General features: G+C 40.9%; 1 protein-coding gene across 1 annotated transcript; it reads left to right on the forward strand.

The window, feature by feature from the left end:
• The first annotated feature begins 4,263 nt into the window (after window positions 1-4,263).
• LOC123181616 (oxysterol-binding protein-related protein 1B) lies at window positions 4,264-10,864 on the forward strand. The gene is made up of 10 exons (XM_044593924.1): window positions 4,264-4,858; window positions 6,059-6,412; window positions 7,100-7,187; window positions 7,833-8,257; window positions 8,669-8,824; window positions 9,062-9,229; window positions 9,573-9,713; window positions 9,795-10,031; window positions 10,119-10,232; window positions 10,433-10,864. The coding sequence occupies exons 1-10, from the start codon at window positions 4,511-4,513 to the stop codon at window positions 10,628-10,630; spliced, it is 2,229 nt and encodes a 742-aa protein (XP_044449859.1). The 5' UTR covers window positions 4,264-4,510; the 3' UTR covers window positions 10,631-10,864.
• Window positions 10,865-17,099: the final 6,235 nt, after the last annotated feature.

The following is a 17,099-nucleotide window of genomic DNA, read 5'->3' on the forward strand; positions in this document are numbered from 1 at the left end:
CTTGTGGGCCCCTCGGTGACCCCCTGACCTAGATCAACTCTATTGCCCTTCCGATGAAGCGTGAGTAGTTTACCTTAGACCCACGGGTCCATAGCTAGTAGCTAGATGGCTTCTTCTCTCTCTCTTTGATTCTCAATACCATGTTCTCCTCGATGTTCTTAGAGCTCTATCTGATGTAATCTTCTTTTGCGGTGTGTTTGTCGAGATCCGATGAATTGTGGATTTATGATCAGCTTATCTATGAATATTATTTGAATTTTCTCTGAATTCTTTTATGCATGATTTGGTACCTTTGTAATTCTCTTCGAACTATTGGTTTGGTTTGGCCAACTAGATTAGTTTTTCTTGCAATGGGAGAAGTGCTTAGCTTTGGGTTCAATCTTGCGGTGTCCTTTCCCAGTGACAGTAGGGGCAGCAAGGCACGTATTGTATTGTTGCCATCGAGGATAAAAAGATGGGGTTTACATCATATTGCTTGAGTTTATTCCTCTACATCATGTCATCTTACTTAATGCGTTACTCTGTTCTTCATGAACTTAATACTCTAGATGCAGGCAGGAGTCGGTCGATGTGTGGAGTAATAGTAGTAGATGCAGAATCATTTCGGTCTACTTGACACGGACGTGATGCCTATATTTCATAATCATTGCCTTAGATATCATCATAACTTTGCGCTTTTCTATCAATTGCTCGACAGTAATTTGTTCACCCACCGTATTATTTGCTATATTGAGAGAAACCTCTAGTGAAACCTATGGCCCCCGGGTCTATTTTCCATCATATTAGTTTCCGATCTACTATTTTGCAATCTTTTATTTTCAGATCTACAAACCAAAAAATACCAAAAATATTTACTTTACCTTTTGTTTAGTTTCATCTATCTCTATTAGATCTCACTTTTGCAAGTGACCGTGAAGGGATTGACAACCCTTTATCGCGTTGGGTGCAAGTTGTTTGATTTTTTCTGCATGTATTGGTGATTTGTGCGTAGTCTCCTACTAGATTGATACCTTGGTTCTCTAACTGAGGGAAATACTTATCTCTACTTTGCTGCATCACCCTTTCCTCTTCAAGGGAAATACCAACGCAAGCTCAAGAAGTAGCAAGGTAGTAGATGAGTTCCGTCAGCACGACGGCATGGTGACGGTGATGGCGAAGTGATCTCCACAGGGCTTCGCCTAAGCACTACGAAAATATGACTGGGGGAGTAAACGGTGGAGGGGGCGCCGCACACGGCTAGCAATTGTGTGGTGTGTGCTAGGGGCGCCCCCACATATATATATATAGGTGGGAGGGGGAGGGGAGAGGCCAGGAGGTGCCCCAAGTAGGACCGAATCCTACTTGGGCTCCTCCAAGGTGCGCGCCCCCCGCCATATATGCTGGAGGGGGAAGGAAAGAGGAGGGGGAGAAAGGGAAGGGGGAGGCCGAATCCCCCCTTTTCCTTTCTTTTCCCCTCTTTCCTTCTCCTCCTGGTTCATCGCATATGGGGGGCGCACCAGCCCCTTGTGTCTGGTGCGTTTCCCCTCTTGGCCCATAAGGCCCATATCTTTTGCCGGGGGTGCCTGGAACCCCTTCCGGTGACCGGATATGTACCCGGAACCTCCGGAACACTTCCGGTGTTCGAATACCATCGTCCTATATATCAATCTTTACCTCTCGACCATTTCAAGACTCCTCGTCATGTCCGTGATCTCATCCAGGACTCCGAACAACATTCGGTCACCAAATCACATAATTCATATAATACTATATCGTCATCGAACGTTAAGCGCGCGGACCCTACGGGTTAGAGAACTATGTAGACATGACCGAGACACCTCTCCGGTCAATAACCAATAGCAGAACCTGGATGCTCATATTGGCTCCTACATATTCTATGAAGATCTTTATCAGTCGAACCGTTATGACAACATACGTAATTCCATTTGTCCATCGGTATGTTACTTGCCCGAGATTCGATCATCGGTATCTTCATACCTAGTTCAATCTCGTTACCGGAAAGTCTCTTTACTCGTTCCGTAATACATTATCTCGTGACTAACTCTTTAGTTGTTTGCTTGCAAGCTTATGGTGTGTATTACCGAGGGGGCCCAGAGATACCTCTCCGATACTCGGAGTGACAAATCATATCTTGATCTATGCCAACTTAACAGACACCTTCAGAGATACCTGTAGAGCATCTTTATAATCACCCAGTTACGTTGTGACGTTTGATAGCACACAAGGCATTCCTCTGGTATCCGGGGGTTGCATAATCTCATAGTCGAAGGAATATGTATTTAACATGAAGAAAGCAATAGCAATAAAACTGAACGATCATTATGCTAAGCTAACAGATGGTTCTTTTCCATCACATCATTCTCCTAATGATGTGATCCCGTTATCAAATGACAACTCATGTCCATGGTTAGGAAACCTTAACCATCTTTGATCAACGAGCTAGTCTAGTAGAGGCTTACTAGGGACACTACGTTTGTTTATGTATTCACACATGTATTAAGGTTTTCAATCAATACAATTCTAGCATGAATAATAAACGTTTATCATGAATAAGGAAATATGAAATAACAACTTTATTATTGCCTCTAGGGCATATTTCCTTCAGAATTAGCTTGTTCAACAATCTTCGATAGTTATAAGGGATGATTGTTTTTTTTATCTCAACCTCAGCATATTGTGTAAATGATTTCTTTATGATTGATGAATTATTTTGATTTTTAATTTAGGTTTTCGAGAATAAAGACATTTTTTATTTTTGAAAACTTTTTTGAATTTTGTAAACATTTTTCTTAAAATGTGAACAATTTTAAACACATACTCCCTCCGTTTCTAAATATAAGTCTTTGTAGAGATTTCACTATGGACCACATACGGATGTATATAGATGCATTTTGGAGTATAGATTCACTCATTTTGCTCTGTATGTAATCCATAGTGAAATCTGTACAAAGACTTATATTTAGGAGCGGAAGGAGTACATTTCTTCAAATTACTGAACAATTTTTAAGGAATGCATTTTTTAAGGACCCTGATAGGTGCCAGAAGTCAGGTACGAGCACATGGCAACTCCAAATGTTTTCGATGGCAAGTTTAGTTATGCAGGGAAGACAATTTTAGTTGACAAGCATGCACCTTTCGTGCTTCAATTTAGTTTTGACAGAAGTTTACCGTATGTCACTGGAAATTGCCAACCTCGTGTGACTAGAATATGAGAATATCCATCGAAAAATTGTGAACATTTCTAAAAACGCCGGGGCCGGAGTGTCACGCACCTGGCGTGTGACATTTATCATTTGGGGTTTTTTAATTGCGAACATTTCTAAGAAGGTGTAAACATATTTTTTAAATTTTCCAAACATTTTCTCAATAAACTTGAATATTTGTAAAAATTGATGAAAACTTAGAAGAAAATGAAAATTTCAAAAAGCAAAAAAAGAGGGAAAAAGGAAACAAACTGGACCAGAACCTTTTGCAAGGTTCCCAAAACCGGTTAACAACCAGCGAAGAACTATTCTAGAAGGTTGTGAATACCGGAAAAATTGGCCGGCCCAGTTTCAGTCGCTAGCCACAAAAAGAGATAATCAGATAAACGCAGCGAGTGATTTGTTCAGCCAGCTAGCCCGCCATCGTGGGGGAGAGGGAGTCCGGCGGCCTATTCGATCGATCGTTCGTGCGATATCTCGTGGATACAGGTCTTGTCGGTGCACGTGCGGATGTATTGGGTTTCCGGTTAGGCCGGGGCGGTTGCCATGTCTGTCGATCCACCAGGTTGGAGCTAGCTATAGCCACTGGTACAAGACATGGGGTCGGAACGCTCATGCGCGTCGTTGGTCCGCGACAGGAGACGCATGCCGCTGGTCCGTCATCGTAGCCACGGTGCTGGAGGATGACGCCTGGTCCAAGGAAGGTTCGACCGATCGCGGAAACCAGCAAAGCATGGACCACTACTAATTAGCAACAGGAGTATGTAGCTGAGTTGCCAAAGATACACAGTGCTCGGGCTCCTGTTAAGCGCAATTAACGATGGGGAAAGCACATTGACATCTAGAGTACTGTCAAGCGAGCCTACCGTGGAACGCGATGACACGCGACCGCGCAACGCAAGGCGCACGATCGCCCGTCGACACGCGCACCGCGGCACGAACACGATGCTCGCTCCGGTCGACCTGACTCGACCAACCACGCACAGGGCACGCGTCCGGGCTCGGGAGCCGGCGGGAGAGGGACACGAGGATGGAAGGATCGCGCGCTCAAAGATGCCGCTCCAAAAGGGAAGCAGCAGAAGTGAGCGTTAAGCACAAGGCTCTGCGCCTGCGCCGCGCGCATCAGAGTCTCCTCCCTCCCTCCCATTCCCATCTCAACCCACCTCGCCAGCCTCCGCAGCTCTGCTCGCCACCGCAATCGAACGAATCCAATCGACCCACCGCGTGGAGGCGCTTCTATAGGCGGAGCGGCCAATAAACAAGTCCAGATGGGGACGCCAGCGCCGTGAGAGCGGGCGGAGGCGACGATGCGGGCCAGGGAGATGCACCCGCTCTGCTGCCTCGCAGCGGACTACTGCCCCGGGGGCGGCGGCGCCGCCGAGGACGACGACGGGGACTGCTCCCCGCCGCCCGCGGACGGAGCGGCGGTGGCGGGGGTGCTGCACAAGTGGACCAACATCGGCAGGGGCTGGCGCCCGCGCTGGTTCGCGATCCGCGGCGGCGTGCTCGCCTACTCGAAGATCCGCCGCCGCGTCGCGGCGGAGGAGACGCCGCCGCCGCCGCCGGCCGAGCTCGCCGTGGGCGCGGGCGTCAGGGTGATCGGGGGCGCGGACCGCGGCGCCGGGGAGCGGCCCATCGGATTCGTCCATCTCAAGGTCTCGTACCATCTCCGCCCCCTCCGTTTCCCGTCCGCTACGCTACCATGATCCCATTGCTTACATAGATAGCTTCCACACAACTCGCACCAGTAGCGAAACATCGAGCGGTTCGTTCCGGAGGGCGCAGCGCATTTCATCTGGCCGGCGATTCAACTATTTTTAGTTTCCCCAGCGATTTCGTAGGTCTTTTTTTTCTTCTCATTACCAAAACGAGTTGGTATTTCCGCGTCGCTCGGATCGGAACAGTTGAACTGTAAAGCGACCCCGTGCTCCCCGGCGCCCCCCGCGAGCGCGCATCGGCAGCCGCACATCGTCGCGATCTGCGGCGGAGATTTTCTTGCAGCCGGGGCTATCTGTCGCTTGTGTCGGATAAAGAGAGAGAGATGCCTTGCTTGGACTGTAGCTGGCTTTTCGCTAGCCGCGGCGAGGATCGGCTACTAGTGCGGAGTGTGAAACAACAGTGTCTGCATCGGCGTGCTACAGAGGCGACCTTGTCGCCGCGCGCGCTCAGGGGAGGAGGGGCCGACAGCCGACTGGCCGGCCGGCGAGATGCTTTAATTCGCGGCACGCGGATGCCCGGCTCTCCCAGCTGTATTTTGTTCAAATGGCACGGCTCCGGCCTATCTGTATTTTGTACAAGGGAGAATAATGGCCGGGCCGATGGGTTGGCGCCTCGGTTTGTGTCGTATTAGATGGATGTCCGTGAGTTTGCTGGGAACGTGGGGGTGGTACGGAGCATCTGTCCATATACCCATTTGAAGGAGCCTTGCCATTTTTCCTTCCCTGATGAGCGGTCTCTTGTCCTTGGCTGCTGCTTGAGTCAGCGTCCTTTATGTGCGCCGGTCCTTTAGATGATAACTGATCAAGTTCTTATCTATAGATGCAACAGTGTGAAATGATATGGCATTACAGTGCTGGGAGGATTCAATAATCATTTGAGTATATGGATTACTCTTCATTGCTCATTATTGGATTTTACATCCTAGGAGACTGATCAAAATATTGTGTTGGAAGGAACTGAAGTATCTGTTGTCGTTGGTCTATACCAACGTGTAATCACCGCATGAATATGTAGATAGCATGGGGCATCACTGTTTTCAACTATAATTTGTGTGCCTTGAACACAAGGGCTTATACTTTTGGCTTAAAGTGCCGGTCTGGTTGCTAATTTTTGTAATTCTTTTGAACTGTTTGTAGATCTCATCATTTAGTGAAAGTAAATCAGATGACAAACGGTTCTATATCATTACCCCAACCAAGACACTTCAGCTGAGGACAGGTTGCGTTAAGGACCGTGTCGCTTGGATTGAAGCACTTGTTTCAGCGAGAAGTGAATATTCTCTTGGTGGTATTTTACCAAGTGACCGGAATGGTGGATCATTTTCTACAGAAAAGCTAAGAGATCGCTTGCATGCTGAAGGTGTTGGTGCAGAAATTGTTAAAGACTGTGAGCAGATTGTTCATTCAGAATTTTCACAGTATCACGTACAGATGAAGCAGCGTTGTGAATCGTATTTAAGCTTTATCGGCAGTCTTCCACGGGAACTTGAGGTAATGCTTCTTGGAACCCTGTGATTAGACTAGACAAATCATGCACTTTTTGGTAGGCTTTCTCTTTTTCTTCAAGCAAATAACGGCGAAGGAACTTGATGGTCATACTGACCAACTTTAGTGACGAATGTACATTAAGAACTTGCGGAGCCCTCTTTAGAACTATATATATATATTATATATATATATATATATATATATATATATATATACACACAATTGATGTTCTTAGTTGTGCCAAAAGATGACTGGATATTTTGCTATCATGTCTTCCTTGTATTCAGCAGTCAACCTTTATCAGTAGCTAAATACTGCACTTGCTAGCAATATTATCCCAAGTTTGGTGTCAAACAGGACCACAATCTCAGCCTTTCGTAATAGGTTTAATGGTTTTGTTAGAAGGTGACACCACCAATGGTTGAGACCCTTTTAGAAGTAAAGATGAAGATACTCGACCTATTATAAATGACAAGGAAACCCAATTGTGGTCCAAACATTTCCTCATAATCACTGGAGTTTTAAAAAATATAGTTAAGGAAGGTGAGTTTTATTTTCTTAAAATTTAAAGGAAAAAAAGCAAAAACGTTTGTTTGGAGTCTGGCCCAAAAATCAAATAATAAATTGATGGTACTATATCTGAAATTCTGGTATCGTGAAATCATCTGCTGACTTATTGTGTTCTCTCAGGCAGTTAATTCAGAAGATGCAACTATTCGTGGCAATCCACAGTCGCAGTTGTTCAAGCCTGACTTTTCCAGCTCTGGAAAATGTAGTGGTACTTGTTCTTCTTTTTAGTTTTGGTTTTCTCTAACAGTTATGACTAGCCTTAAATAAAAGTTTACTTGTTATTTTTCATGCATAATTTTTCCTTACCACGGTAAACCTTTACTTTGGATTATTTTCTGTTAGTTTCTCCAAGTACCTGTGTTTTTTCTTGTGCTGATAGAGCACAGGTGTGAAGGTGCTAATTCACATTTTTATTGGACTGCTGATGTTAGACTGCTTCTATTATGGATTTTTCTATTCAGTTCTCCAAGCACCTGTGACTTTTCTTGCACTGCATTTTACCTGGACTGCTTCATGGCTGGTGTTTCTGGAGGGATTTTTCCTTAATATAGCTCCATTTGATCACAGAGAAAAAATTTCAAGCATAACTATTAGTTTTCCATCATACGTAGTTGAGAACGGTTACCAGCGGGGCAGTGACTATCGTTGCCCGTTCGACATCAACATTTCAAGACCATGGTAGAAATTCAAGCATAGCTGACTGTTACAACTCATCTATGTTTGTTTGTTGGATTAATCTGAATATGTAGACCATACATCACTACATCTTTATTTGGCGCATTTTCACTGCAAACACTTCTTCCATGTTTAGTTTATTTCTGCTTACTGCCTACTTTTTCTTCTTTGCCATCAGAATACAGCAACACAGAATCTTCTGAAGATGCTGGTAAACAAGAAATAGGGAGAATGTCAGATGAAGATGAGTTTCATTTCTATGATACAAGGCAAAGTTTTAGCGACGGTGTGGCTAGTCCTGAATTGAAAGTGAGATACTTAAATTATGGGAATGAAGCTTGCAAATTTGGTGACTCATTAGCTGCCGACAAGACCAATGAAGATCTATTATCGTCTGCGAAGAGGCGCTCCAAGTTGCCTGAACCAGTAGAGAAGGAGAGAAGTGTTAGCCTTTGGTCCATGATCAAAGATAATGTTGGCAAGGATCTTACAAGGGTCTGTCTTCCTGTTTATTTTAACGAGCCTTTGTCGTCTCTTCAAAAGTGCTTTGAAGAGTTGGAGTATTCCTATTTATTGGACCGTGCATACGAATGTGGTTTAACGGTATGCCTATTTATATACCTTTCCTGCTTTCTTCTGATCCAAATACTGTTATAAATAAATTAAACATCAGGAAACATTACTTTGCACATGGTTGAATTGCTGTGCATGTATAAATCTGTGTGTAGCACAAACCGAGTAGCATGCACTTTGGCTGTTAAATTTTGCAGATAATGAAGTTATTTTTTATTCCATCAACATTAATATCTAAAATACTACTCCCTCCGTTCCAAAATACTTGACTTCCATTTGTTCAAAAATGGATGTACCTATATACTAAAACATGTCTAGATACATCTATATTTTGACAAATGGAAGGCATGTATTGTAGAACGGAGGGAGTACATAGTGGTGTTTCATGTGTACTTATCCCAGAATTGTGTTGATAGTAATGTCTTTTGCACATATGTTCAGGGCAATGGTCTGATGAGAATTCTTTATGTTGCTGCCTTTGCTGTCTCTGGATATGCTTCCACAGATAGCCGGCCCTGCAAACCTTTCAATCCACTGTTAGGGGAAACTTATGAAGCTGATTACCCTGAAAAGGGGATACGTTTCTTCTCTGAAAAGGTTAGTCTGGTATACAACACATCTGCATTCTGTCATGCGATCCAGTGCACAGTAACAAGATCAAATTCATTTGTAAAGAAATGATAGCCAGGTGGTACGAAGTGTCTTGAAATGTTGTTTGATTAAAAGCATGGTAGTGACATACATGGATATGATGACAAGCCTATTAAGAGTTTCGTTGCGTTTGATATGACACTCCATCTTTTAGTTAATTTGTTAGTTTATTCTTGGCACTAGGTTAGTCATCATCCGATGGCCATGGCATGCCATTGTGAAGGAAAAGGTTGGAAATTTTGGGGAGACAGCAATCTAAAGAGTAAATTCTGGGGTCAGTCGATTCAAGTGGATCCTAGTGGCATATTAACCCTAGAGTTTGATGATGGAGAAACTTTCCAGTGGAGCAAGGTACATATTCTTCACCAAAGGCACTCATACTATTATAGCTTTCCATGATTACCATTCTCGAAATAATGTTTTGATGATTGCCGATTGCCCGTGCTTTTTAATTTGTGAGTATAGCATACCTATCCTATTCTTCTAGGGAAAAGGCCACAGGGCCCAGCTTATTACTGTTCCTATTCTCCATGGGTTGTTTTATGCACCCCAATTTAATTTCTACCTTTAGATATCATGGTTTCATTTATTTCTAGAATACACTGCCACTACTCACATGAAGCTTGGAGATGCGCAAGAAGAATTGAATATCTTTTTGAATTAATACCTATAACATTTTTCTTTTCCTTGTAAGGTTACAACCACAATTAATAACCTTATCATTGGTCGAGTATATTGCCATCACCATGGCACAATGAATATTAGTGGAAACAAAAAATATTCATGCAAGCTGATGTTTAAAGAGCAGTCTTTTCTCGAACGTAATCCTCGCCAGGTATGACGAACAATTTCCATCAAACTTCGCCCTGTCCCTTTGCTTATGTAGATCGTACTAATATATATAATTCTATGCAAGGTTCAAGGCTTTGTTAAAGATGCTGATGGCACCAAGGTTGCATCCCTGATGGGCAAGTGGGACGAGAGCATGTATTGCGTTGTTAGTGATGATGCTTCTAAGCTGAGCTCTCATATTTCACATCAGAGCGCTGGCGCTACCTTGTTGTGGAAGAAAAATGAGCCTCCAGCAGATCCCACTCGATATAACTTGTCATCATTTGCGATTACTTTAAATGAGCTGACTCCAGGGCTTAAGGTAGAGATACAACATGCATTAAATAGCTCGTTATTGTCACCTTTTATTATCTCTGAACCTAAAAAAACAATTTTGTCATTTGTTTAGGAGAAGCTTCCACCAACAGATTCAAGACTCAGACCAGACCAGCGACATCTAGAGAATGGGGAGTACGAAAAGGCCAACTCTGAGAAACTGCGCCTCGAGACCAGACAACGAATGGTATAATACCCTAGTTGTTTATACTGTCCTAACATTTTCCTGTAAAACTACATATTGCTTACCTTTATTCACATTGCTTGTACATGGCAGCACGTTGAGTTTTTCATAGTTCTTTTTCATATTTTTGCTTACACTGAAGAAGTACCTGTCTGGTCCTTATCTGCCCTAACTGATGGTTATTTCTTTTTCCTCTTAAACAGGCAAGGAACATGCAGGAGAGTGGCTGGAAGCCAAGATGGTTCCAAAGGGACAGCGAGCATGGAACATACCGCTATGTCGGAGGCTACTGGGAGGCAAGGGAACAGACGAAATGGGTTGGATGCAGTGACATATTTGGCAGTTTCTGCGACAATCCAAAGCCACGGGTGTCCACGCTGTACACCAGCGCGAGTGTCTAAGGAGGCAGTAGTAGGCGTTGACAGCATATTAATTTTTCAAAGGTACATAATTGATTGGTTCCTCTCACATCTATGGTACAAAGAAGAGCTAAGATGTTCTCCTTGTTGTCCTATACACATACACAAACGCTGGGACATTAAGCGCAACCAAATCCCTAATTTGATATACCGGTATACTTTTGCTAACATTGTTGCTAAAATAGTCAATAATATCATTTCCCTTGTCTCCGGTGAGAATGGGTGACAAGTATGTTTAGCTTACTGGCGAGGAGGCAACATGGTACAAGTTTAAAATATTGTTTACTCCATGAATCAAAGTGATGCTTAGAGTGATGTGTTTTTTGCGTAACATAGTTAAGTGTGTGGCGAGAGATCTCATCTCAATCTTAGTCCTGGTACGGTTGATGTAACCCCAAATTGAACTAACCATCATGAGTAACTGATATGGTTTCTCTGTAGAAGTGAAGATATTTGGCTGGTGAGCATTTGATTATATGAATGCTCTGATGCTCCTGGATCGTAGATGGCATGTTCATCTACCTTTAGGGTCTCTTTGATTCAAAGGATCATACTACATTCTATAGGAAATCAATAATCCTCTTCAACCTCTTAAAAAGAATATTTTCCTTTTCTTTTGATGTTTATCACAAACTCAGATCCCATAAAATCCAAATGGGCATGACATTTCAATCTCGTGTATTTTTCATTTATGTGTTAATACAATCATGCAATCAAAGAGGCCAGCATCTACAATGGCTTACGCTTGTATGGGCGCTAATACAGGGGAAAGAAACAAAGAATTTTAAAAGGCATCCCCTGGCAGTTTTGAGCCGACGATGGGGTTCGAAAAACGAACCCTAATCAGCCACCGGGACTCGACAAACCAACAGCTAATTGGCCAGGAATCTTACCATGACGCCCATGCTAAGCGTCCGCATTAGTGCTTAGTAAAATAGACTAAAATTTTCTTAAACATCAGTGCTTATCTCTATCGGAGGATACCTAATTAAGAAGCATCAAAGTGTAGCAGTTACACCATAAACAACAAAATTAACGCACCTCATAGACCAAATCTGTGATAGATAACTTTTTGACAGCCACTACCACAAAGTGGAGCGACAACATACAATGTTATACAAGTCATAGTACGAAGGGCTCAATCTTTAAATATGATCCAATGCAAATAGTTAATGAATTAATTCCAAATGCCCAAAATAAATATTTCTGGGCTCCTGAAAATATTGGTTTGATTTTACCTCTGGCCAATATCTTCAGAGTTGGAAATTTTCTTGGACCTATTTGAAGCAGTTTTTATCTTGATCATTTCCAAAATGATTTCTGAGGCTTTCAAATGTTCCCAAATTCAAATTTAATTGAAATTTAAACATGATGTAAGCAACATGCAAACACTAAGCATTACCAGAAGCTAGGGATGTGACAACTCTCACTGATAGGTTTTCTTCAGTTAAATCCTGATGGAATATGTTAATAGAAGGGAGAGTTTTGTTTTGGCGCCTGTAGCAATAGCAGAAAGAAATAACCTCATTGTTCAAAATTTAGTATTTGACGACCAAGATTCATCTCTACGACATCCAAAGGAGTTTGTATTTGCATACCAAATACGCAATGCCAGTAAATTCTTGGTCCAATTGAAGCTCAGAGAAGTTTTTAATGTGCACATCATATTGTTTCTCTTGTTTCACAATCTGCGAGTGACATGAATCTAGCTGAAACAACATACTCCCCCTGTAAACTAATATAAGAGCGTTTAGATCATTAAAATAGTAATCTAAACACTCTTATATTAGTTTATGGAGGGAGTAATAGGTAGGAAAGGTGCACATGAGGGGGTAGCAATTAATCTTACTTGTCGTCCTAGTGGAGGAGGTAGAAGCAGTCGAGCTTCTTCGCATCCGGCGACTGTGCCGCCACATTCGTGACCACCTGCACAACAAGGTGCAGGAGGGAGAGCCGGTAGGAGAGGTGCTGCCACCGCGTAGAGACTAGGTCGGCGTAGACCACCGGCTCTATTAAGATGAAGACTGGCTCTATTTCCCTATAACAATTTTGGTGTTCTTTGCTTACTAGTATTTCTTTCCTTGACAGCCAAGCCGTCATTATAATGTATATTTTTCCCTGTTCTTAATGCAAAGATAGTAACAAAAAGATTAATTCCACATGCACACAAAGGTGCATATTTTATACCTTTACTTTTTTGTCTCTTTGGGATCAATCTTATTTGCTTGCATCATTGATATCAAAATTACATCTTCCTTGAACCAAGAAGTCATTAGTTAAAAGTGTAAAATTGATGATAAAATTGGACGATGGGTTGCCTTGGATGGAGCATGTGCAAACGATGTTTCGGCAAACTCGCCGGAACAGCGAGATTGAAAGCTTTGGGTGTGGATGCAACCGATGTCTGACGGCGTACATGAGGAGTTTGTCGTAGTCAATTGCGATCATCGCTTGTCCCGCGCCTGTGAAAAAAAACCAAGATTTGCACTGGAACTCACGTTGAGTTGCATAATTACAGATTACATGTTTAAGAATCACACAAATCCGATATGACATGCATACAATACATGCAAAGTTGTACATTTGCTAACACAAAGTGCAAGCTATTGTTCTGGTTTGTGAACATCAGTAGCGAGTTACCCAAGTACCATCATATCAGTGGGTGCGTCTGAACCAAATCGTCTTAGGGTGTTTATTATGGCTTGCAGAGAAAACGGTCTGAAATTTTCACTTGGAGAAGATTCTCGTAAACTGGCTCACGCAACTAAGCCCTAGATGTGTTGTTCCAGCTTGACACCTTCCCCTACTCTTACCAAGGTTGCTCCCGCTGGCAAGCTCACATTCTTCCTGTTTACGTTGTGTTTGATGTTTGCTTTAAGGGCGAATTAGAGGTCACCCATGGGCTTCAAAGTTGAGCCAGCGATAGCAAGGTCGATGAGGAGCGAGAACGTGCATGCCGCGTTCACCCCAGCTCATCCTCCTCGCCGGCGCCACAGGGATCGAGTCGTTACCGACACATGCTCATAGCTAGGAGGCTAGGAGCACAGGAGGCCACGTTGGTGTGAGCGATGCCTAATATCGTCATGCCGGGGACTGAGGCAGCAATGATTAGTCTCTTGTGTACAACACTCAACTTCGATTTGGCGAACCTATGAAGATACATCCGAAGAAGTTGTCCCTAAGCACAGTGCGCTCGTTGCCAGCCACACACCCACCCACTCAGCATCCTCCAAGTACTCCGTTGGGTCGCCATCTATGTCGTCACCACGAGGATGATGACGGGAGCGCGAGAAGGCGAGCCCAGAGGACACCCTCGAGGGTAGGGCTGAGCGGGAGGCTCAAGCACTGCAGGGAGCCACCGCCCTGGGCGCGCAATGTGTCGGTGGGGATGGGGGAAGCAGAGCCACAACAAGTGAGCCTGGGTGAGGGTTGGTGCGTTCGGTTGGATGTAATCGGCACATGCTAAGGAAAAGAAGATAAGCTCCTATTTTGGACATGGACACGGATACAATCAGTCTTTCCTAGGCTATACCGTATACGACTTGGACTCACCCGAACAAGCGCACGGACGAACCGGAATAGAGGGTTTATTTCATAAAAGTTATTAGGAGTTTTTCTACAAACATGCGTGACGGACCGGACCAAGAATATCACCTCCTTCAAATACTAGCAAAAGGGCCCATGTGTTACAATGGGAGAAAAGAAATTCATAATCTTCAATGGCCATGACCATATTTTGCCGCATCACCGAGAAACACTCTCAATTTCGTGAAATCATCAACAATTTTTAAAATCATGAACATTTTTTAAACCTCTTGCACATATTTGTAATCATGACATTTTTAAAATCCATGGACACTTTTACAAAATTTCGATTTTTTTCTAAAATCAAAACATTTTTTAATTCGTGAGCATTTATACTATTTGAAAACATTTCTAAAAAATTGTGCACATCTTTTAAAACAATTTTATTTGAACCGGCGAACATTTGTAGAATGGACGAACATTTTTGAAATTCACAAAACATTCCAGCGAATTTTTTAAAATTAATGAACCTGGTGGAACAATATTTGAAATTAACGAACATTTTTTTTGATTTAACGAACATTTTTAAAATGGATGATCATTTTTTGAATCAGCGAACATTTTATGAATGAATAAACTATTTTGTATGTCACAAACAGCTTTTTAATTTCTAGGATATTTTTCCATTCATGAACATTTTTTAAATTGGCAATTTTTTTTCAAATTCATTAACATCTTTTTAATGCATGAACTTTAAAAAAAATCATGAATTTGTTTTATTTCCCGAGCATTTGTTTTCAAAATTTCAAATATTTTTTGAATAAGCAAACTTTTTTGACAAAATCACAACCATTTTCTGAATACACAAATATTTTATGACTTGTCAAAGGTTTTATTTCAAAATTCTTATTTTTTTATTCTCGGAACTTTGTTGAAGTCCCAAATTATTTAAAGTAGAGAAAAACGAATACAGAAAAGAAAAAGGAAAAATAAAAGAAGATAAAAAACATGCCTCCTAACATGGGCTGGCCCAAACGGACGCGCTGCGTCTTCTCCTAGCGTGTAGAGCGTAGTATAGAAGGTCGCTTCTGCATTGGCCGGCCCAGGCGGGGATCCCATGTGTGAAACGTTTTTTTTATCACTTACAGGTGGTATTGGTGGGTTATATTTTGCAACTTTGGGAGCAATTTCCATGACGTACCGCCAGAACCAATAGCCCTTTTATTATTAGGTATAGATTTAGATAGATATAGATATATTTTTTAGTTTCTCTTTCTTGTTCTTTCCTTTCCTTTTCTTTTTTATTTTCATTTTTCTTCCATTAATACATTAAGAAAATGTTTCATCATGCATTCTTTCATTAATACATTAATATGATGAACAATTTGTGTTTCTTCTGTTTATTTTTTATTTTTCTTCTCTATCTTGCATTATACAAGACTTAATCGTGTATTACAAAAAAGTTCATAGTATATTTAACAAAATGTTCACCGTACATTAAGAAAATATTCAACGTCACCTGCAAAAAAAATTCATCATATTAAAAAAAGTTCATTCTGTACTTAAACAATGTTCAGCGTATATCACAAAATATTCAATGTGTATTAAAAAATGTTCAACGTGTATCCCAAAATGTCCATTGTGTATTTATCAAAAAAATTAAAAGAAAAAAGGTAGAGAAACATAAAAACGAGTTTGATCCCAAAAAATGATGCTCTAACGAGGAATCAAACTCGCAACTCCACAATAAAGGTAAGTGTACTTTACAACTTGAGCAACTGAGTCTTAATGATTAAAAAGGCCGCGTGAATATTTAAGAAACTTACTGCAGCGTAGATACAAAAAAAGAACAAAAAATAGTTTCCTTCATTTTTCTTTTAAGAAACATAAATAGGCCTCGTGAATATTTAGGAAACTCAATGCAGCGGTTTTCGTTTTTTTTATGTTTCTCTACCTGTTTTTTTCTTTTACTTTTTTTGACACTTGTTTTCTTTCATAAACTTTGTACACTTTTCATATGCATGATGAATATTTTTTTATTAAAACTTTAACACTTATTAAAATATCGATTAAATTTTATAACATTGTGCGTCTTTCTTATACATCAAGAACATTTTGTCGGCACTTGTCTACTTTCTTTCGTACACATTGTATACTTACCGTATACATAGTGAACATTTTTTAATAAATGTTTAACAATTATTAAATGAATGGTTAACATTTATGCAAATAAATGAGTTTGATGTGTACTTTTTAAAACACATTGTACATCTTTTGTATACATCAAAAGCATTTTTATATGTGCATAAAAAATTTAAGCACACAATTAGTAATTTTTAGAAATGTAGGTTTTGATGTATAATTTTTTTCTACACACAATGTACATTTTTCATACACATTGTACGCTTTATTATTCGTTTTTCAGTATATATCAGGGACTTTTTATATACACATTGTACATTTTTTTGTATACATGATGATCATTTTTTCTACACATGTTTAGCATTTTTCAAATACATGATTAATATTTTTTCAAATATATTTTTTGATATCTATTTTTGACAACACTTTTCTACAATTTTTCGTACACATTACACATTATTTTATACATCAGAAACATTTTATATAACTTTAAGACTTTATAAATACATGATTAACATTTTTCAAATGTATGTTTTCATATCTAATTTTTCATACATAGTGTACATTTTTTGAATACATATGAAACATTTTTAAATATATATTTAACATTTTTCTAATACAGATACAATTTTTTTGAAACTTGCGTTTTGATGTATACTTTTTCCATACATATTGTACATAATATATTGTAAAAAATCTTAACTAGTTCAGTATTATAGCTGTGTTGGTGTGTTGGTTCAGTATTTTTTTCAGGATTTTTGAGAACTTTTACACTGTCGAAAAC

Source organism: Triticum aestivum, chromosome 1D (assembly GCF_018294505.1).
Source record: "Triticum aestivum cultivar Chinese Spring chromosome 1D, IWGSC CS RefSeq v2.1, whole genome shotgun sequence".
Lineage (NCBI taxonomy): Eukaryota > Viridiplantae > Streptophyta > Magnoliopsida > Poales > Poaceae > Triticum > Triticum aestivum.